At 46.3% G+C, this 17456-nt stretch overlaps 1 protein-coding gene across 6 annotated transcripts in view; it reads left to right on the top strand.

The window, feature by feature from the left end:
* RPH3A (rabphilin 3A) overlaps window positions 1-17456 on the top strand; it is a 114992-nt gene that overhangs the window by 42561 nt on the left and 54975 nt on the right. For all 6 annotated transcript variants that reach the window (XM_034791334.1, XM_034791329.1, XM_034791335.1 and 3 more), the window contains one exon: window positions 9623-9766. In XM_034791334.1, coding sequence (XP_034647225.1) covers window positions 9623-9766 — 144 coding nt within the window. The remainder of the gene's footprint in view (window positions 1-9622; window positions 9767-17456) is intronic.

Raw genomic sequence — 17456 nt, 5'->3', positions numbered from 1 at the left:
GCTGATTGTGTTGGCCTCACAAACGGGGAGGACGTGGCAACTCAGCAAGATTTATGGAAATAGTTGCTGATGAACTGCAAAATGTCTATCGTGGCTTTGCTTCTGGGCTGGACTAGGAAGAGTGTGTTACTGTGTTTTTCTTGCATTATAAATTCATAGAAGTCTGTCTCCCCTCCCCACTCTCCCCTTCTGCGCCATACAGAATGTCGGCGGCTGCTCATTCTGCCTCTGTTGGCACGGAGGGTGTGAGCAATTTGTATTGCTGCTGCAGCTACCTCGCAATCTGCTCTGGGTTGTCATCCCCCTAGACTGCAGGCAGCTCAGCTGAGCAATCCTGCTGCTCTTGCCTTCCCTAATTGAATGGGACAGGCAGAGTTATTTGAAGTCTTAAGGCTGAGACCAGGGGCTTGGTTGCATGCTGTGGCTGTGTGATAAGAGACACTAACCATTTCGTGGAGATTTGCACTAGTGAGACCCTGCTGACCGGGTCTGGAGGGAGCAGGAAATCTAGAAGGTTCTGCTCTTGGTTACCAAAGAGAGGGTGGAGCCCAAATCCTGGCTCTGAATCCCTCCAAATGTTGACATGATCTGGCCCTTCTTTGTAATGTACCGAACCATCCCCCTGATCCAGAGACCCTGGGAATTTGGGGCTGTTCAGATCCTGATCCAAACATCAAAGCTTGGGTCCATCTCTAGAGGAAACTTATCAACTCCCATCACAGTGGAAAAATAAATAGCTTCCAATACCTGGCTATTAGCCACAGGGCTCTGGGCTCTATGCAGACCGGCTGGCTGCAGGGTGGAGTCCGAGGCAGTGATTTTTTTGACCTATAGAGCCCTAGGGTATGTCTACACTGCAGTTAAACACCCATGGCTGGCCTGGGCCAGCTGACTCGGACTTGAGGGGCTCAGGGTGAGGGGCTGTAAAAGTTGTGTGTAAATGTTCAGCCTTGGGATGGACCCTGTGTGCTGGGACCTCGCAAAGGGGGAGGGTCCCAGAACCTGGGCTGCAGCCTGAGCCCGAATGTCTCCATGGAAATCTTTAGCCCCCCAGCCTGAGCCCTGCAAACTTGAGTCAGCTGACCTGGGCCAGCCATGGCCATGCAGTGGGTCCTTTATTCTGGGCTAGATGTACCCTGAGCGGCTTGGGGGCCTGTCTGCCTGAGAAGACGGCCTTTTTCTGTGCTCTACCACCATAGGGAGAGCCAGCCAAATTATTTTGTTTTTATGGAATAGTTTTCCATTAGAAAATGCTGGTTAGTCAAAAATCAAAATGTTTGGCAGGAACGTGTTAATTTCAACCAGAAAAAGTCTAAATGAACTGTTGCACCGTTCTCATTTCAGTCATGTTTCATTTTGTTTGGATTTTTACATTCTAAACTAGTAATTGTATAATGCTCTGACGTTATCGGCATGAAACTTTTGACCTTATCAAAGGTCAAATCCCAAACTGGAGGGTTTTTTTGGAATTTTTGTTCCATTGGAAATATCAACATTTTCAGCTTTTCGTTCTGATTCAGCTTGGAAAGAATCAAAAATGTCAGAACTTCCCATGGAACAGAAGTTCTGGGGCACGGCCAACCCTAGCTGTAGCCATGGTCAGTGGAAGTGCTTGAGCAGAGTCCCAGCGGTCTAACGGGGAGGAAGCAGCTGCCAAAGTATTGTCTTTAAGAGCCTCTGAATGTGGGATTCGCCTCTTGCCCCTTGATTTGAAATAACCCACGGCTGTTGCCTTCCACAGTGGGCTGCAAAGTGCACCTCTTTCCCCAGGGCTGTGGGGAAGGAAGGGTGCATTGATGGTAGCTGTTTGTTGGGTGCTTTTGGGAGGTTTAATAGGTTTCAGTTTTGCTTGGGCTGCAGTGATGGCAAAAGCAGTTGGAGCCCTGGCTAGGTGCTCTCTGTTCTCTATGTCCCATATAAACTACTCCTGGAGGAATTATGCGCCACTGCGAGTGCGCAGAATTAATATCCCCTGCAGCTTTCTTTGCTTCCCCGCAGAAAAATGACTTTCTGACAGGGAAGCTGCAAGAACAGTCACACACCACTCCCTAGCTGTGCAGGTACATCATCCCTGTACCACCCTGAGCCCTCACATCCAGATCTCCATGCCACTGACACCCCCAATTAGCTGCACCCAGACCCCCACCCTACCAAGTCCCACACCCCCAGCACCCGACCCTTCCGCTGAGCCCCAACCACTTTCACCTGGAAGCTCCTGCAAAGTCCCATTGCTCCTGCACCTGGAACCCCGCCCCCCATCCAATGAGCCTCTGTGCATCCAGATCTGAGCCCCTCCACACTTGGATCCTCCCTGGTTGAGCCTGTCTGCCTGCTGTGCGCCTGGTGCAGAGGGGCAGGGCCCCAGGGTGTTTCTGGGACAGGTCCAGGCCTTGTGCTGTGTCAAATGCACCCTCACCACTGAGTCCGTGTCCTCGGGATCGGGGATGGGGAGGCTGCAGGGTGATCTCCCCGCTTTGTGCACTGTCATGCTGGAGCCTCTGCATTTACTTATTGACAAATAAAACTTGCAGAATTTTAAAATATTGTGCGCAGCATTTTTAATTTTTTGGCGCAGAATTTTTAATGTGTTGGCGCAGAATGCCCTCAGGAGTAATAAACCGAAATAAGTAAAGAGCAGCTAGTTTGACTGAGTGGTTTGCTAGCAGCCGCACCATGCCCTTCAGTGCAAGAATCCATCAGCGTCCTGTTTTCCACTGCCAGTCAATCCAGGTGTGTTCTGTACCAAACGTGTGCTGAGCAGGCCTGAGACTGAATTCAGCCTTGGTTATCTTGCTACCTGAGCTGGGCACCTCCTGTTGATTGCACTTGGGTTTGGGGATCAGTAATATTTGCACTGTGCCCATCAGCCTTCAAGTCTGTTCTCCCAACTGGAGGATAACGTGTAGCATATATCTCTCCCTAGAAGGGCATTAGCAGTTCAAGCAAGAAAAATGGTGGGCTCCCTAATGGGGTGTTAAAGTTCTGTAGGATCATTCGGAACATCTTATGGATTATTCACTCTCCATTAAGTGGTCGAATAGGACCATCCCTTTAACTGACTAGTTGGCAGAGATTCCTGAAGTATGATGCGTCCATGTGCTTACAATACATGGCTTTATAATAGGGTTTGAAATTCAACGTAGGCAGTGGAATGTTTAATAAAATGTTGACAGATGTTTTCCTTGTAGACCTTCCCTCCCGCCCACCCCCAACACAGAGATGAATCTGTTCTTGTTTATTTTGCAAACACAATGAAGCAGCTTGCCTAGGAAATTGCTATGCAGAAAGGGAATATAATTGTAATCTCTCCTGATACGATACCAGCACGTGAACTGGGAACTAGAGAACAAACTTCTGATCTTAACCGCTCTCTTAAAAGTCCACTTACTCCCATCATTAGCAATTTTAGTGGTTAGTTAGCTCTTTCTGTGCAGAACATTAACGTACAGAACTAACATGGTGGTTAATAAGTTTACAAACTACAATCACTTGGAAGCAGTTTTTTGTTTCAAATGGGATGTTCTGAAATGTTAAGGATAACAATTAAGAAAAATCTAAACACAATGAAATGTTGTGTGTGCAGGGATCATATCTGACAAGAGAAGGAGGCCCTTGTGGTGTTGCACAGTCTAGCTGACAAATAAGGAAAAGTGTATAAAATATAACTGGATCATTTGCTTAACTTGAAATTATGGAAATAGTTTTGGAAAGGAAATTGCTTTTCTCTGTATGAAACAGGCCTCCTATTTTTTTTCCTCTTTGCAAGTGTTAATCTTTACTGGGAATAAATTACTTGTCACCACACCCCTGTTAAATTTATTTTTTGTGATCTGCAAACTGCAATAGAAGGACCTGCTAATCTAAAAATGGGACCTTCTGAAAACACCTTTAGGCAGCGTTTGGAAGGCAAAGATCTATTTGCATGATGTCAGCGCAGCCTGAAATAAATTCAGCTCGAAGAACTTATTACAAAGTCCAAATTAAATAACTGGGGGCCTCTGGTTAGTGTGGCACAGCTTCTGTCCATCCATGTCTTTCACAGACTTTGGGACTGGTGTGCCAAACCCTCACGCATTTACTGTGTGTTTCCATGGTGGGAATCAGTATTGCCTAATCTGACTGGTCTATCATGATTAACCCAACTCTGGCCCCTACTGTAGGTCTTTGCATGATGTTCGGGAAGCAAAATTGGGAGTGGGGAGGACAGTCCATCCCCACATCAATCTCCTGTAATCTAGGGGAAGGTGCTCTAAACTGCAAGCTCAGAGTTCTTGTCCCAGCTCTTCCGCTGATTGCTCGTTAATATTTCTGTGCCCTTTACAACCCTCATTATTGGCTGGGGTCTCCTACTGTGACTTTGGGGGCTAATTAGCATTCACCCATTTCACAGGTAACACAACTGAGGGGTTGCACAAGCTCACGTTGGGAAGAGCTGGGACAGGAAGCCCCGTCTCTAACATAACAGAGACACGTTAGCGCGCAGATTGTGTAGTAGCTTTGTGTGTTGGAATGGCCATCACTGAGAGTGGTTGCTGATTGGCTGGAGTTTGTTGGAGGCGGGATTCTGGAGCTATAACGCTTGCCCTGGCTTTGGAAGAGTCAGTTTGGCCAGGGAGCATGGGCTGAGCTGGGGCTAGTCAGATCTAGTCAGCCTGGGACTGGAGTGAGTTTGGAATAAATACATATATCAGCAGCCTGGAAAGATGGTTGACAAAGGCTTGCTGTAACTCTGGGGGGTATTTACTTTAGCTGGGAGCTATGAAGTTGCTATGGGAATCTTTGTGACTGAAGTTATTTCCTATGGAACCTAAAATTAAAAAGTCTACCACTCCCCCCCCCCCACTATATTTTTAATGTTCTTGGGTCTCTTTCTGTCTCTTTCCCCTTCACGGTATCAGAGGCTTCCATCCATAGCTCACACACATTAGATCGCTGTGGGTGATACGGAGGAGGAAGTGTGCAACAATCCACCACAGTGCTGCCCTCCCGTACATCCTAAGTACAAAGCATGTACCGAAACAGAATTCACTTTACACATAAGCAGGGCAGCGAGTTGAATTCCACATACTCCAGAAATGTTGCAAGAATCCCATGTGCATCAGCCAAGGAGTTTTTTCTCTATTTTAAAAGCCTGTGTGTGTGTGTGTGTGTTTGTGTGAGAGAGAGGAGTTTTGTTTTAGGTTGTTCACTTTTTGTTTCACAGCTGTCAGAAACAGCAGGGAAACTTGGTCTGATTTAACGTGGAACATCACATTATAATTGGTGCTTTCAGTCTATAATTGGTGCCTTCAGTCTATCTAGTGATGGAGAGTTAAGCATAATGAGTTAGGCCCTTATGCGAAAACATGCATGTGCTTAATTTGAAGGCCCATTGATTTCAATGGGACTGTTCAACTTGCTGAAAGGTAAGTATGTGGTAAGTGTTTGCAGGATCAGGGCATCTGTCACTAAAGGGCCAGCTTTTCAAAGGTATACAGGTGCCAAAATATGCAGGTAGGTGCCTAGGGTGACTCTTCCCAAGGGATTTCAATGGGAGTTAGGTTTCTAGCTGCTTAGGTGCTTTTGAACATCCCACTAGGTGCCTAGCTGCATCTTCTGGTGCTTAGAGACCTTTGAAAATCTGACCCTAAGACCCCGATCCTTCCAGTTGTTCTGTGCAGGCAGATTCCTGTGTCTGTGTGCGGTGCTCCTTGACTTGGTGCGTTTGGACCCAGCCTGTAACTCAACAGCGGGACGTGTTTTTTTTTCCAGAAGTTCCCTCCATGACTAGGACAAATGGCTCAGCTCTGAGGGCAGGACCTTCAGAGCAAAGTGCCACAGAGTGTAACAGAGAACGGGAACCTTTCGATAGAATTTTCAATCCCACTTGGACAACTCTAGACCAGGGATCTAAGTCTCTATTCATTTCTATAGGTTTTGAGAGCAATTTCTACAGGATCCTATTGGTTTGGTGTGCAATTTTCAAGTGTGCCGAAGTCCCCTTGAAAGTGACTGAAATGTTGCCCTTCTTTCCCCCCATTCCATTCTACAGGATTTTTAAACCTTTAGAATCCTGAGTCCCTGCATCTCATTACATTCCTATGCTGTGGGAATGGGCTGAATTGCTCAGGATTTCTTTTGGCAGCGTGGTGCTGTTTTAAATAAACGAACAACCCCATTTTATGCCTGAAGTTTCTGGAATGGAGAGGAATGGGGACTGAGGTAAATTCATAATATATTTAGCAAATCATCCTGCAAATCAGAGGAGGAATTCTGCAGCCACGTCTTCTGGCTGGAAGTTGTTGAGCATTCGGAGCTGGGGAAGAGAACGTTTAGAGGAAGTGGGTTTAGTTATAATAGTACTTTTACATTTACCATTTTGTAAGTGTTTCTGTCATCGTAACAGCAGATGCCTGTCAAACTCCTCTGGAATCAATAAAAGTAAAATAAATGACAGTTCTTCTCTCTAAGGGGTTGACCCTAAGCCTAGATTTTGTTCCTGAGGTGAATTTCAGACAGAGCTCTAGTGTTCTTTTTAAGGTAGTTTTTCCCCCCAAGGTAAACGTGTTACCTAGGGCTGTGTAGTGATGTATGATGGGGTAAATATTCAAGGCAGCGCATAGGTTAGTTGGGACGTGCTACCAAGCATGGGGTTACAGCTGACTAGAGGACGACAACTCTATTTCGCAGCAGCTTTTGAGGTTTCCAACTCTGTTTTTGTTCTGCATTGCAGTGAAAACAAAACCATTTGTGTGTGAGCGCCTCGTTCATGTCTGTGCTCCAACTAATTTAGAGCAGAGTTTTTTCATCCAGATCACTCTGATTCAGACAGAGCAGGGACATGAATCGGGATCTCTCACCACCTCTTCTCTCAACCAAAAAACCTTTCTGCTGATGAGGACGTCGCTGAAACATTTCCAGCGCCGAGGAAATTGCATATTTTGACACAGTTTCATTTAATCGAAAATGGTCTGACCGGCCCTACAGACACATGGAATATAGCTGCAAACAGAGAGCGCTGTCTTCTTCCTCTCTTGAACTGCATAGCTCTACGGGGAGGCATTTTTCTGAGGTTGTACTTGGATATTATAGTTGTGTGACTCCCACACTTTAGCTTCTCTTGCAATTAGGGTGTGTAGCTCAAAGGCCCAGATTTTTAAAGGTGTTGAGACGTTGCTGCGCTCAACATCGCAATGCCTAACTGATGTATGAGTCTTAAAATCTCATTTCCTAAAGGGATTTAGGCACTTAGGCATTGACAGTCAAAGGGATTTAGGCACCTAGGAGATTTTATGAATTGGCATTGCTGCACTTACCATTGCAATGCCTTAAATCTGGTCCTGACTCCCTCGTGGGGGCTGCTGAGCACTTTCAACTCCTGAGCCATGTCTACACGAGGGAAATGTTCTAAAAATGTCCCTAGTGTAGACAAGACTGCTGGGGGAACTCAGTACATTGCAGGATTGGGCTCGCAGCCTTTTAGATATGCTGGTTGTCAACTATCTGCAACCCACAGAAGATTTTGATAGCCCATTAGTCTAGAGGACGGGCAGTGGCTTCTGGGAGATTCATCTCTGTGGGGACTGATACTTGACTAAAAAGGTCGTGTACTGTGCTAGGTGGCTGCAGGGTCGACGAGAGCGGGGGGGAAGCTGGTACAAATTACCGGGGCCCGGTGGTCCGGAAAGGGGCCCGTGGCCTGGCTTCCCTGGCTTCATCGGCCCTGTTTAGCCGCTCCGCCCTTGCTGGGGGACCCGAAAAATTTTTTTCACCGGGACCTGAACCCGCTCTCGGTGGCCCTGGGCAGCTGACTGGATTTCAGGAGGAAAAGGAGGCTTTATGCAGAGCTTATCACTTAATATGGAATTATGATGCTGAAAGTGTCAAGGAAGCATTGCATACCAGTCTTGTGACTGGAGGTTTTATTTAATTTTGATGGAGCTGGTCACTGAACATATCTCCCCGCTTTCCTCCCCCTGTACAATCTTCCCAGGGGGACCAAGGTGAACTGAAAGTAACATCAGAAAACGAACCGCTATGAAATGGATTTTCATTTCAGAACAGCAGGTTCGGTTTGTCAAACCAAATTTGTTCTCCAGAGATTTCCTTCCACGTTACGATACAAAGACACAGGGGCATATGGGAGGGAATCTTCAGAATTGCCTCTCGCTATTTATCAGTTGTGTCCATTGTGCTAGGGGAACTGGGTTTGGAGAAACAAAAGGAAGATTATCCCAGGGATGTTTATATATATTTCAAATTAAAAAAGGTTGAGGGGGGGAGAAAGAGAGAAAGGAAGAGGACAGTCATTTTGTGTCTGCATGCAATGGTATAGATTGACTAGCTAAAGCAGAATGAAATTAGGCAGATACGCCTCTCACCTTCTAATAAGATCCTGGGCAATTAGTCGTTTCAAATAATGCCTATCGTTTTGTTAGCGATGTCTGGACTTGGGTCAGCAAATCAAAATGTGCAGTTCTTGTATAGATGCATACAAAATGGGAATGGGTTAATGGCTAGTTCTTCACGAAGCCTGAATTCTGGTAAAGAACCAAGGAAGGTCTACATCTCATGAACAAGGTAGTCTCGTTTTAGTTAAACTAATGCATCCAGCTGCTTTAACCCATCATGTTAGGTTCTTCTTGCTTTCAGTTAGGTTCTCCTTGCAGAAAACAGTGTGAGAGAACCTAGTAGAGGAGCCTGATCTTATAGAATATCAGGGTTGGAACAGGAGGTCATCTAGTCCAAGCCCCTGCTCAAAGCAGGACCAATCCCCAAACAGATTTTTGCCCCAGATCCCTAAATGGCCCCCTCAAGGATTGAACTAGGCCAATGCTCAAACCACTGAGCTATCTCTCCTCCTCCTTCTTAATAAGTATCTGTTTGGTGTTGCCTGTTCTAAGCAGAAACGGGAGTTGTAAGATGTAGATAATTTCATGGAGATCTCTGAAAAAACACAATCCGTTTCCAACTGGGATAATGAGACTGTTTCGTAGGACTTGTCGTATTTTAGGTGTCCTTCCTGTGAGCAGTGTAAGCAGCAAAGGATGTATTGGGGAAAGAATTTGGCTAAGAAAAGGCTCAGAGCTGGGTAGAAGAATCTCAGCTCTTCTACCTGGGTGGTGTTCTCACTGCTTTTCTTGCTGCTTGGACGATCGGTGCTGTCTGCAAAAGAGACCCATCTTTCCTCTATAGAGCCTTCACTCTGTGGTGGTCAAAGCATTACCAGTGTGTGGAAAAGTGGAGGATTGGAGAGGGAGGGAGAGGAGTTTAAGTGGGGAAACAGCTTCCCATCTCTCATTTCAAATGTCAACAGCCAATTTCACAGCTGCTGATACAATTTCCAGGATGGAAGTTATAGACGCTGATGGCTAATGCGGTGACTAATGCCTGGTAGACTGTAAGGTGGCACTCAGTGAATTTTGACAAGGAGTTTTTTCCCATGCATGGAGATTCAACAAGTGGTTAAAACCTATAAATGGGGAGAGAACTGGTAAACATGAGACAATTATAAAGCTCACTCTCTGTGTACCAATTGTCTGCACACTTTCTATTCTGGGAAACATATTTCTAGTGGGCCCTGTGCTTTTATAATGTACCTGTCCTCCCTCTCCCAGTCTCACTGCCTTTGTGTGCTTTGCAGACTCCCTGCTGGATGGTCGGTACGTGGAAACCAGCCGGAAAGGCAACGGAAAAATGAAGAGCTGACAGATGAAGAGAAGGAGATCATCAACCGAGTAATAGCTCGAGCAGAGAAAATGGAAGAAATGGAGCAGGAGCGTATTGGGTAAGGAAATGACCTGGCTAATCACTCCATGGAACCCATGAGATGGTAACATGCGTCAGTGCATGGGCTTCATTTTGTATGTATTAGATTCAGCCTTGTGGCATGAAGATCATAGGGGAGCCCGTTTGATAATCATACCACAGAGCTGCATCTGCTTGCTGCCACCTACCTCCTTCCAAAACCTCTTTGAGCCCAGAGATTTGTGTAATGCTAAGATGGCTTTGCCCATCCAATGCACCTGGGTAAGCTGAAATCAAATCTTCCATTACAAGAAGATTGATTCCCCAAGAGGGCCCCTACATTTTGGAATTAGTTTCCTAGTCCTGGAACAAAATAGCCTAAATCTATTGACCTAGGGGGCATCCTGGAAAATCCATTTTCATTATTCGTATTGACTTGTATTATGGAAGCACATAAAGGCCTCAGCTAGGCCTCATTGTACTAGAGGCTGTACAAGCACTCACTAAGAGACAGTTCCTGCCCCAAAGAGATTACAATCTAAATAGACAAGACACAGAAGCCTGGTCTACACTACTGGGGTAAGTCGGCCTAAGTTATGCAACTCCAGCAACATGAATAACATAGCTGGAGTTGAAGTAGCTTATGTTGACTTACCGTGGTATCTACACTGCACTGGGTCGATGGAAGAAACTCTCCTGTCGACTTACCTTACGCTTCTCATTCCGGTGGAATACTGGAGTCGACGGGAGAGTGATCAGTAGTCGATTTAGCGGGTCTTCACTAGACCTGCTAAATCGATCTCTGGTGCATCGATTACCACAGCATTGATCTGGTAAGTGTAGACATACTGTGAGGGTATTTGGGAAAGGCTGAAGGGAGGTAGGCAGTTCCTTTGGAAACTTTGGGTGGGGAGATTTTGTTCTGTAATTTAGTTTTTGTTGATTGTGGTTGTATGTAGCAGGGCCATGCTACTGTATTTGAGGATTGTACTGATTTGATTGTGTATGGATGTCTCTTTAATTGCTGAAAATGATACGTAGACACTAGGATAGGAGTTCTTTTAGTAAAGAAATGAAGAAAACGGGGTCCCAACATATCCTGGAAGTTTCAGCTTGTGTTCTCTTGCATATCAGGATGGGAGCAGAAGGGTTTTTCAAGGAGAGTTTTTTGTTAAGTTAGCTGAGAACACCCAATGCTGTGTGTGTGAAATACTGTGCAACGAAAGACAATATAACTGACGTTTGCTGAAGGATCTAGTAATTAATCCTTTGCTGGCAGGGAGACTGACTTACACCAAAAGTCAAAATTAGGTGGTCAAAGATGAAACCCCTGAATTGGAGCATCCCTGAACTCATGAGGTGTCTGATTCAAACTCAGAGCCACATCTACATTTTGGTTATCCCTCTCCAGCCCCTCAAATAGGGCAAGTCAAATCCTCAGAGCTAGACACCCTGGAACTGGGGGGTATTTGAAACCTGGATTTGAAGCTGAATATTATAGCGTGGGCCCATTTCTACAACTTCTCTTAGCCCCGATAGGTCAGAGTTTCAGCTCAAGAGGCTGCTGGAGGAGAAGAGCCTGTAATTAACACAGGATTTCTCTGCATGGGGGGCAGAATCTATTTGGACTGATCCGAGTTGAGCCTGGGTGCTCGTTTCCTGGCGCCCTGCTGACCTGTCCCGATAAGCGCGCACATGGGCAGTATGTAGAGAGATTTCAACTGTGCGTCCTGGTTCCTGGGAGACTGGACATATGGCTGCTATGAGGGACGGCTCCAGGGTGACCCGTCTGTTCTAGGGTGAACCATATAAATGGTGTCCTGCTTTGAGCTGATTCACTGGAAGGTAGATTGTCACGCTACAAAGCTTCACTGCCGGCCATAGGCCTGTCACATGCTCGGTATTTGCCATTTGGTTTGTGCTGTTCAGTCTTCAAGCTTGGTTCTCTTAGTGTCCCCGTCAGTATCTCTTGGCCTCTTGCGCTCCTTTAGTTAGTTGGTGGGCTCTTACTCTCCTCCCTATTTTTAAAACCCATTTAATTGGCGGCCTAGCCTTTTTTGGGGGGTACCAATGTAAGATGATGCCCAGCATGGGTGGCTGGCAGTGGGGAGAAGACCATGGACCTCTGGATCTGAACCTCTATTGCATGAGCTAAAAGACCCAGCCCTGTTAGGTCAAAGCCAGCAGTGGGCTCAAACCTCTAAGCTGTCCAGCCACTTGGGGAGAGAGCCACCCGGAGTAAGCATGGGATACAACCGTGCCTGTGTAACAATCTAACATCCTTCACATCCATGGAGACAGCCACCAGGCCTTCCTTGCCGGGCCAGATACTCCTATGTTACCCAGTCCAGTCCAGTGGCTCTATTACCACCACTGGAGTGACTCTAGGTTTAGCCCAGCATGAATGAGAGAGCAGAATTTGGCACGCTGACTTTTATCAATGGGCCTAAATCCTCTCTCCTCGGTCAAGCGCAAGTAAATGGACTTGGTGCAGGGGAATTCTGAAGGGGTACAGCATCTTACCATCCACCCTCCCCTCCCTGGGTTCCAGACCCCACCTGAGCAAGCCTGCCGCAGCTAAAGGTTTCCTGCCATTGCCCCCCCCCCCGCCTTCCTAATAATAATGCTCTTGCCTGTGGTGGAACGCTGTGCAGCATGCAGGGGGTGGACCCCAGTGCCATGGGGTCGCTGCATCCTGCCCCTTGCCCCAGATCCCACAGCCTTTTGGGCTGTATGTGCTCACAGAGACGTCTATGTATCCTGTGACCGACTCAGTCGTAGGGGTGTCCTTTCATGACATTTTGATAGGGTTTTTTTTTATTCTGGTGGCGCCCATCTCCTCTCCAGATCACGAAAGGATCTGTCTCTTGAGCCGTCCCACTGAAAGAGGCCAGTGAAAGGTACTGCGCAGTTCGCCTTGCCTTTCTGGATCTAAAAAACACCAACCTCTCATGGAAGTTTCTGCTCCAGCGTCCTCCCTGGCCTGTTAGCACGTGACCCATTTGAATTGCTGCTTGGGAGGTTGGCACAAGCTCAAGTCCTGCGATTGCTGGAGACGGGGTAGGTGTGTATGCCATATTATGCCCCAGAGATTCGTTCATACTTGCATTTGCTCCCTGGCCCAGTCAGAGAGTCAGGAGAGAGACAGAAAGCATTCGCTTGACTAATTTTCTAGCCAGCAGCTACTGTACTGCAATGTTCTACTAGGGGAGAGACTGAAACTGCCTACAGGGGATCTCTTTCAGCTGGCACTGTTGGCTTGGAGAAACCTGTTCAACAGGGGAAAGTCTCTTCCCCACACCGGCTAAGCTCTGCCTTAGCTCCAACTGCAGCCTCTTGTGTTCTCCGCCTTATTCAGCGCCTAGATGGAAACCGTATCTGACCCCAAGTTCTCGCCTCACTGTATCCATGTGCTGCTGTGATCCCAATCCACGCTCCTTTGTTAATGGTGATAAACGCCCCATTGTGGCGTCATTTATTTATTTATTTAAACGAGGCTAGCAGTTTAATAAGCCACTTGATATTGTTGCTCTATGGACTATTGTAGGAAATGTACACAATGTTGCATTCTACTGAAAAACGTGTAGAATTCATAGGGGTCTTTTTAGGGCCACAAGGGGGCATTAGATCATCTAGCCCAGGGGTTCTCAAACTGGGGGGTGGGACCCCTCAGGGCGTCGCAAGGTTATTACATGGGGGGTCGCGAGCTGTCAGCCTCCACCCCAAACCCCGCTTTGCCACCAGCATTTATAATGGTGTTAAATATATATAAAAAAAGTGTTTTAAATTTACAAGGGGGGGGGAGGGGGTTGCACTCAGAGGCTTGCTATGTGAAAGGGGTCACCAGTACACAAGTTTTGAGAACCACTGATCTAGCCGGATCTAAATAACACTGACTTTCCTCCAGTTACTCCTGTGTCGAGTCCAGTAACTTGCATTTGGCTGAAACATCTCTGCCAGAAAGGCCTCCAGTCTCCATGTGAAGACCAAGAGATGGAGAATCTGCCACTTTCCTTGGTAGTTAGTTCCTGTGGTTAATCACCCTCACTCTTAAATGTGTGCCTTATTCTGGTTTGACTATGTCTGGCTTTGACACTTCCAGCCATGCTACATATGTTACAACCGGCCTTTTTTATGCATGTAACTCTTTGCAGAAGTATATTGCAAACTCAATCTAACTGCAGAGTTGCAGCCAGTACCTCACAAGTTAAGTAGCTACTGTGCCTCTGTATTCCACTGCTCTCTGCTGGTTGGAAGGAGACATGTTTGTGTCATAAGCCCTATACTGGGGCAGTTCTTCTCTTATGCTAGAGAGCGGTGGTTTTGGAGCAGGAAGGCTAATGGGCACACCTGTTGGGAAATTCCCAGAGGACGTGGTGTGGAATTTGAAAGAGGAGAGCACCTGGGGGAGAAATGGAAATAAAACTTCGCTTCTAATGCCCCGTCCTTGCCCCGAACTTCAAGACCATCTTACATTTGAGGATGCACAGAGAGCTGGATACTGTAGCCCTTCTAGACTTACCTACCTAGCAGAGCAGTGTGAGAAGATCCCCCATTTCCTTTCAGCATCCGTGTTTGTACCATGCATCGGAGAAGATACCAGAGAAGAGCAAAATAATAATTGTAATATATCAACCTGCTCTGTCAGTGACAGTTTCCCAGAGGGAAATCCTATAATCCTACGTGTCTAACATCCTGTGTTTGTTTTAAGGACAGCAGGTGATTGTATTCTATCCAGGCTTAGTCAGCCGCTTGGTTTTTCCATCTAGGGGTGGGAGTCGGGCAAGCCAGCGCCAGCATTATTAACTGTTTCAGAGAATGTTAAAACCCCTCTAGTTGTTTACTACAACTAAGTTGCCCTCAGGGGCAGTCGATTCATAAAAAGGCAGAGCAGTTCCATCTCCCAGAAATGGAAAAACACCACATGGATGTTGAAAGCAAACGAGCGTTTGAAAACCGACCCCACGGATACTGTCGCCTGGCTGCTTCGGACTCAGCTGAGATCTAGTCCCTGCTAACCTGACTGTAAAAGGGAATTCAAAGTAAACTGTAAAACTATAATTAGAACTCTGCCCTAAATACGGCTGGAAAGAAGTTTGGGGTGTGGGAGGAGAAGGGATCCCGAGGTGCTGAATTTGGTGACGTTAAGCATGCGAAATCCAAAGTTTCTCCTATGGAAGATTCAAAAACAGCTGAAGACCTGCTGAAGTAATGCAGGGGAAACCATCTGTCAGACTGGCTTTTCTGAAAAGCACAGAGATGCTGGTGGTGCAGAAGTCCTCGTGAGGGTGGTTAGTTTTTTTTTTGTTTCCTGTTGCGGACATGTAATTTGAGGATAAAAGGCCTGGTTGTATAAGAAGCCCTGAAATGTTTGTTCGTTCGCAAGCTAGTTCAGAGTCGGCGAGAGAGCAGCAGCAGTTCTGAGAGCAGCAACGTGCTCGATTCAAAGCCAAACGTTATCCAGTGTTGCTTGTTTCTCCCCCTCCTCCCCAATTTTCTGTGGAATGCATGGGCAGGTGGAGGTGAGGAGATCAGAAGCAAATGGATCAGAGGCAAACTTCACAAGCATACCTTCAAACGTATGGTAAAATACCCAGCTAGAGAGTGATGGTGGATATTCCACTTGGGAAAATTCACTTCTTGAAATCACGGAGGAATAGAGCTAAATCTCCAAGCAAAGACACCTCTGGGTGTTTCAGGGTGGTAGCCGTGTCAGTCTGTTTCAGCAAAAACAACGAGGAGTCCTTGTGGCACCTTAGAGCCTAACAAATGTATTTGGGCATAAGCTTTCGTGGGCTAAAACCCACTTCATCAGATGCATGGAGTCAGGGCCGGCTCCAGCTTTTTTGCCGCCCCAAGCGATGAAGGAAAAAAAAGGAAAAAAAAAAACAAGAAAAACCCGATTGAGCTGCCGCCGAAGTGCTGCCGAAGAGTGAAGCGGAGCGATTGGCCTGCCGCCGAAGACTGAAGCGATTGACTTACCACCGCAGACCCGGACATGCCGCCCCTTTCTATTGGCCGCCCCGGGCACCTGCTTCCTTCGCTGGTGCCTGGAGCCGGCCCTGCATGGAGTGGAACATACACTAGGGAGATATAAGTACACAGCCCATGAAAAGATGGGAGTTGCCTTACCAAGTGGGGGGTCAGTGCTAACGAGCCAATTCAATTAAGGTGGAAGTGGCCTATTCTCCACAGTTGACAAGAAGGGGTGGAAATCACTTTTGTAGTGCTAATGAGGCCAATGCAATCAAGGTGGCCCATTTCAAACAGTTGACCAGAAGGTTTGAGTATCAGCAGGGGAAAATTAGTTTTTGTAGTGACCCATCCACTCCCAGTCCTTATTCAGGGCTAATTTGATGGTGTCCAGTTTGCAAATTAATTCCTGTTCTGCAGTTTCTTGTTGGAGTCTGTCTGTCTCCGTCTCTCTCGCTCGCTCTTTTTTGTGCGTGTGTTGCAGGAAATTTTCCAGTTGCAAAAGCTCTGTATTTTGTTTTAGTCTCCTGATCTCCGAGCTCCTTGTGACTCCAACCCCTCACCTTCGAAGAGCATATTGAATTCCTCTCTTTAACATTTGTGATCTCTGCCTTTGTTTACAGGAGAGATTTGTAGGTATTGGCGTTGCCTGTTGGAAATGGCTAGTAGATTTCAGCCAGGCTGTACCAATGTCCTCTATAGACAGGCTGTTTTTGTGCAGTCTGGCATAGCATATTGCTGTGTTTTGGAGGAAACTGCTCTCTTCATAAGCTGGGCTTGACTTTTCACCTTAACTCTTCATGTTGCTGATGTTCAGCCTTCACAAGTTCTGCAGGGAATGTATCCGCTATCTTGTTTTCCTTTGTGTTTTTTTCCCTTTCTCTATTCATGGCCAACCTCCGTTTGGTTTCAGCATGTGTGTAACTAGCTAGCATCCTGGTGGATTTGGATCAAAGGTGGCTTGATGAAATGTGTGAGATTTTTACCTGCTGTGCACGAATACCTCCAGAGTGTGACTCGTGTGTGTACAGAAATGAACGTCCCTGCACATGAAACAGTAGTTGCAGGCATATCAAAATGCTGAAAGCCTAACAAAGACATCATTGCATTGCACTGATATTCGATGTACTTAAATACTGGATGCACCAAGTTCATGATCAGTCAGTATAGGGTGACCAGATGTCCCGATTTTATAGGGACAGTTCCGATTTTTGAGTCTTTTTCTTATATAGGCTCCTATTACCCCCCACCCCCTGTCCTGATTTTTCACATTTGCTGTCTAATTCAGTATCTCAAGCTGAGAAAATGGTAGAATCACATTTTGCCATGAGAGGTATGTGCATATATAAAGAAAATTGCTTCTAAACTTTTGATCCTAATTTTAATTTAATAAAAAACTTAGATCACATGTTTCATTTTTTTGACCTTCATGTTAGCTTTAGTTTTAGTATTCAAACCTTTAATACACATGAGTTCCCAGTAGAAATAGTAGTGGCTTAATTCTGGAGTCAGCTGGGTGACCTTTTTTTGTGTATTGCATTGACTTTTTCCCTTTTCTTAGAAATCTTTGCAAAATCCCTAGACAAGCTCATTCCGATCAACTCTGTTGTGACAGGAGTGTTGTGTTTTTTTAAGACTGGTCATAGAATTTCAGTGTTCAACCCTGTGCAGTTGTGAGGCAAGGCATAAAACCATTTATCCTTTGTGATTCAGGGTTGTTTTCCAGTTTATACTGCATGCTGCATTGAATGTACTGC

The sequence above is a fragment of the Trachemys scripta genome, chromosome 15 (assembly GCF_013100865.1).
Source record: "Trachemys scripta elegans isolate TJP31775 chromosome 15, CAS_Tse_1.0, whole genome shotgun sequence".
Classification (NCBI taxonomy): Eukaryota; Metazoa; Chordata; order Testudines; family Emydidae; genus Trachemys; species Trachemys scripta.
Note: the sequence above shows the minus strand (reverse complement) of the source record. Positions and strands in the feature narration are given on the sequence as shown.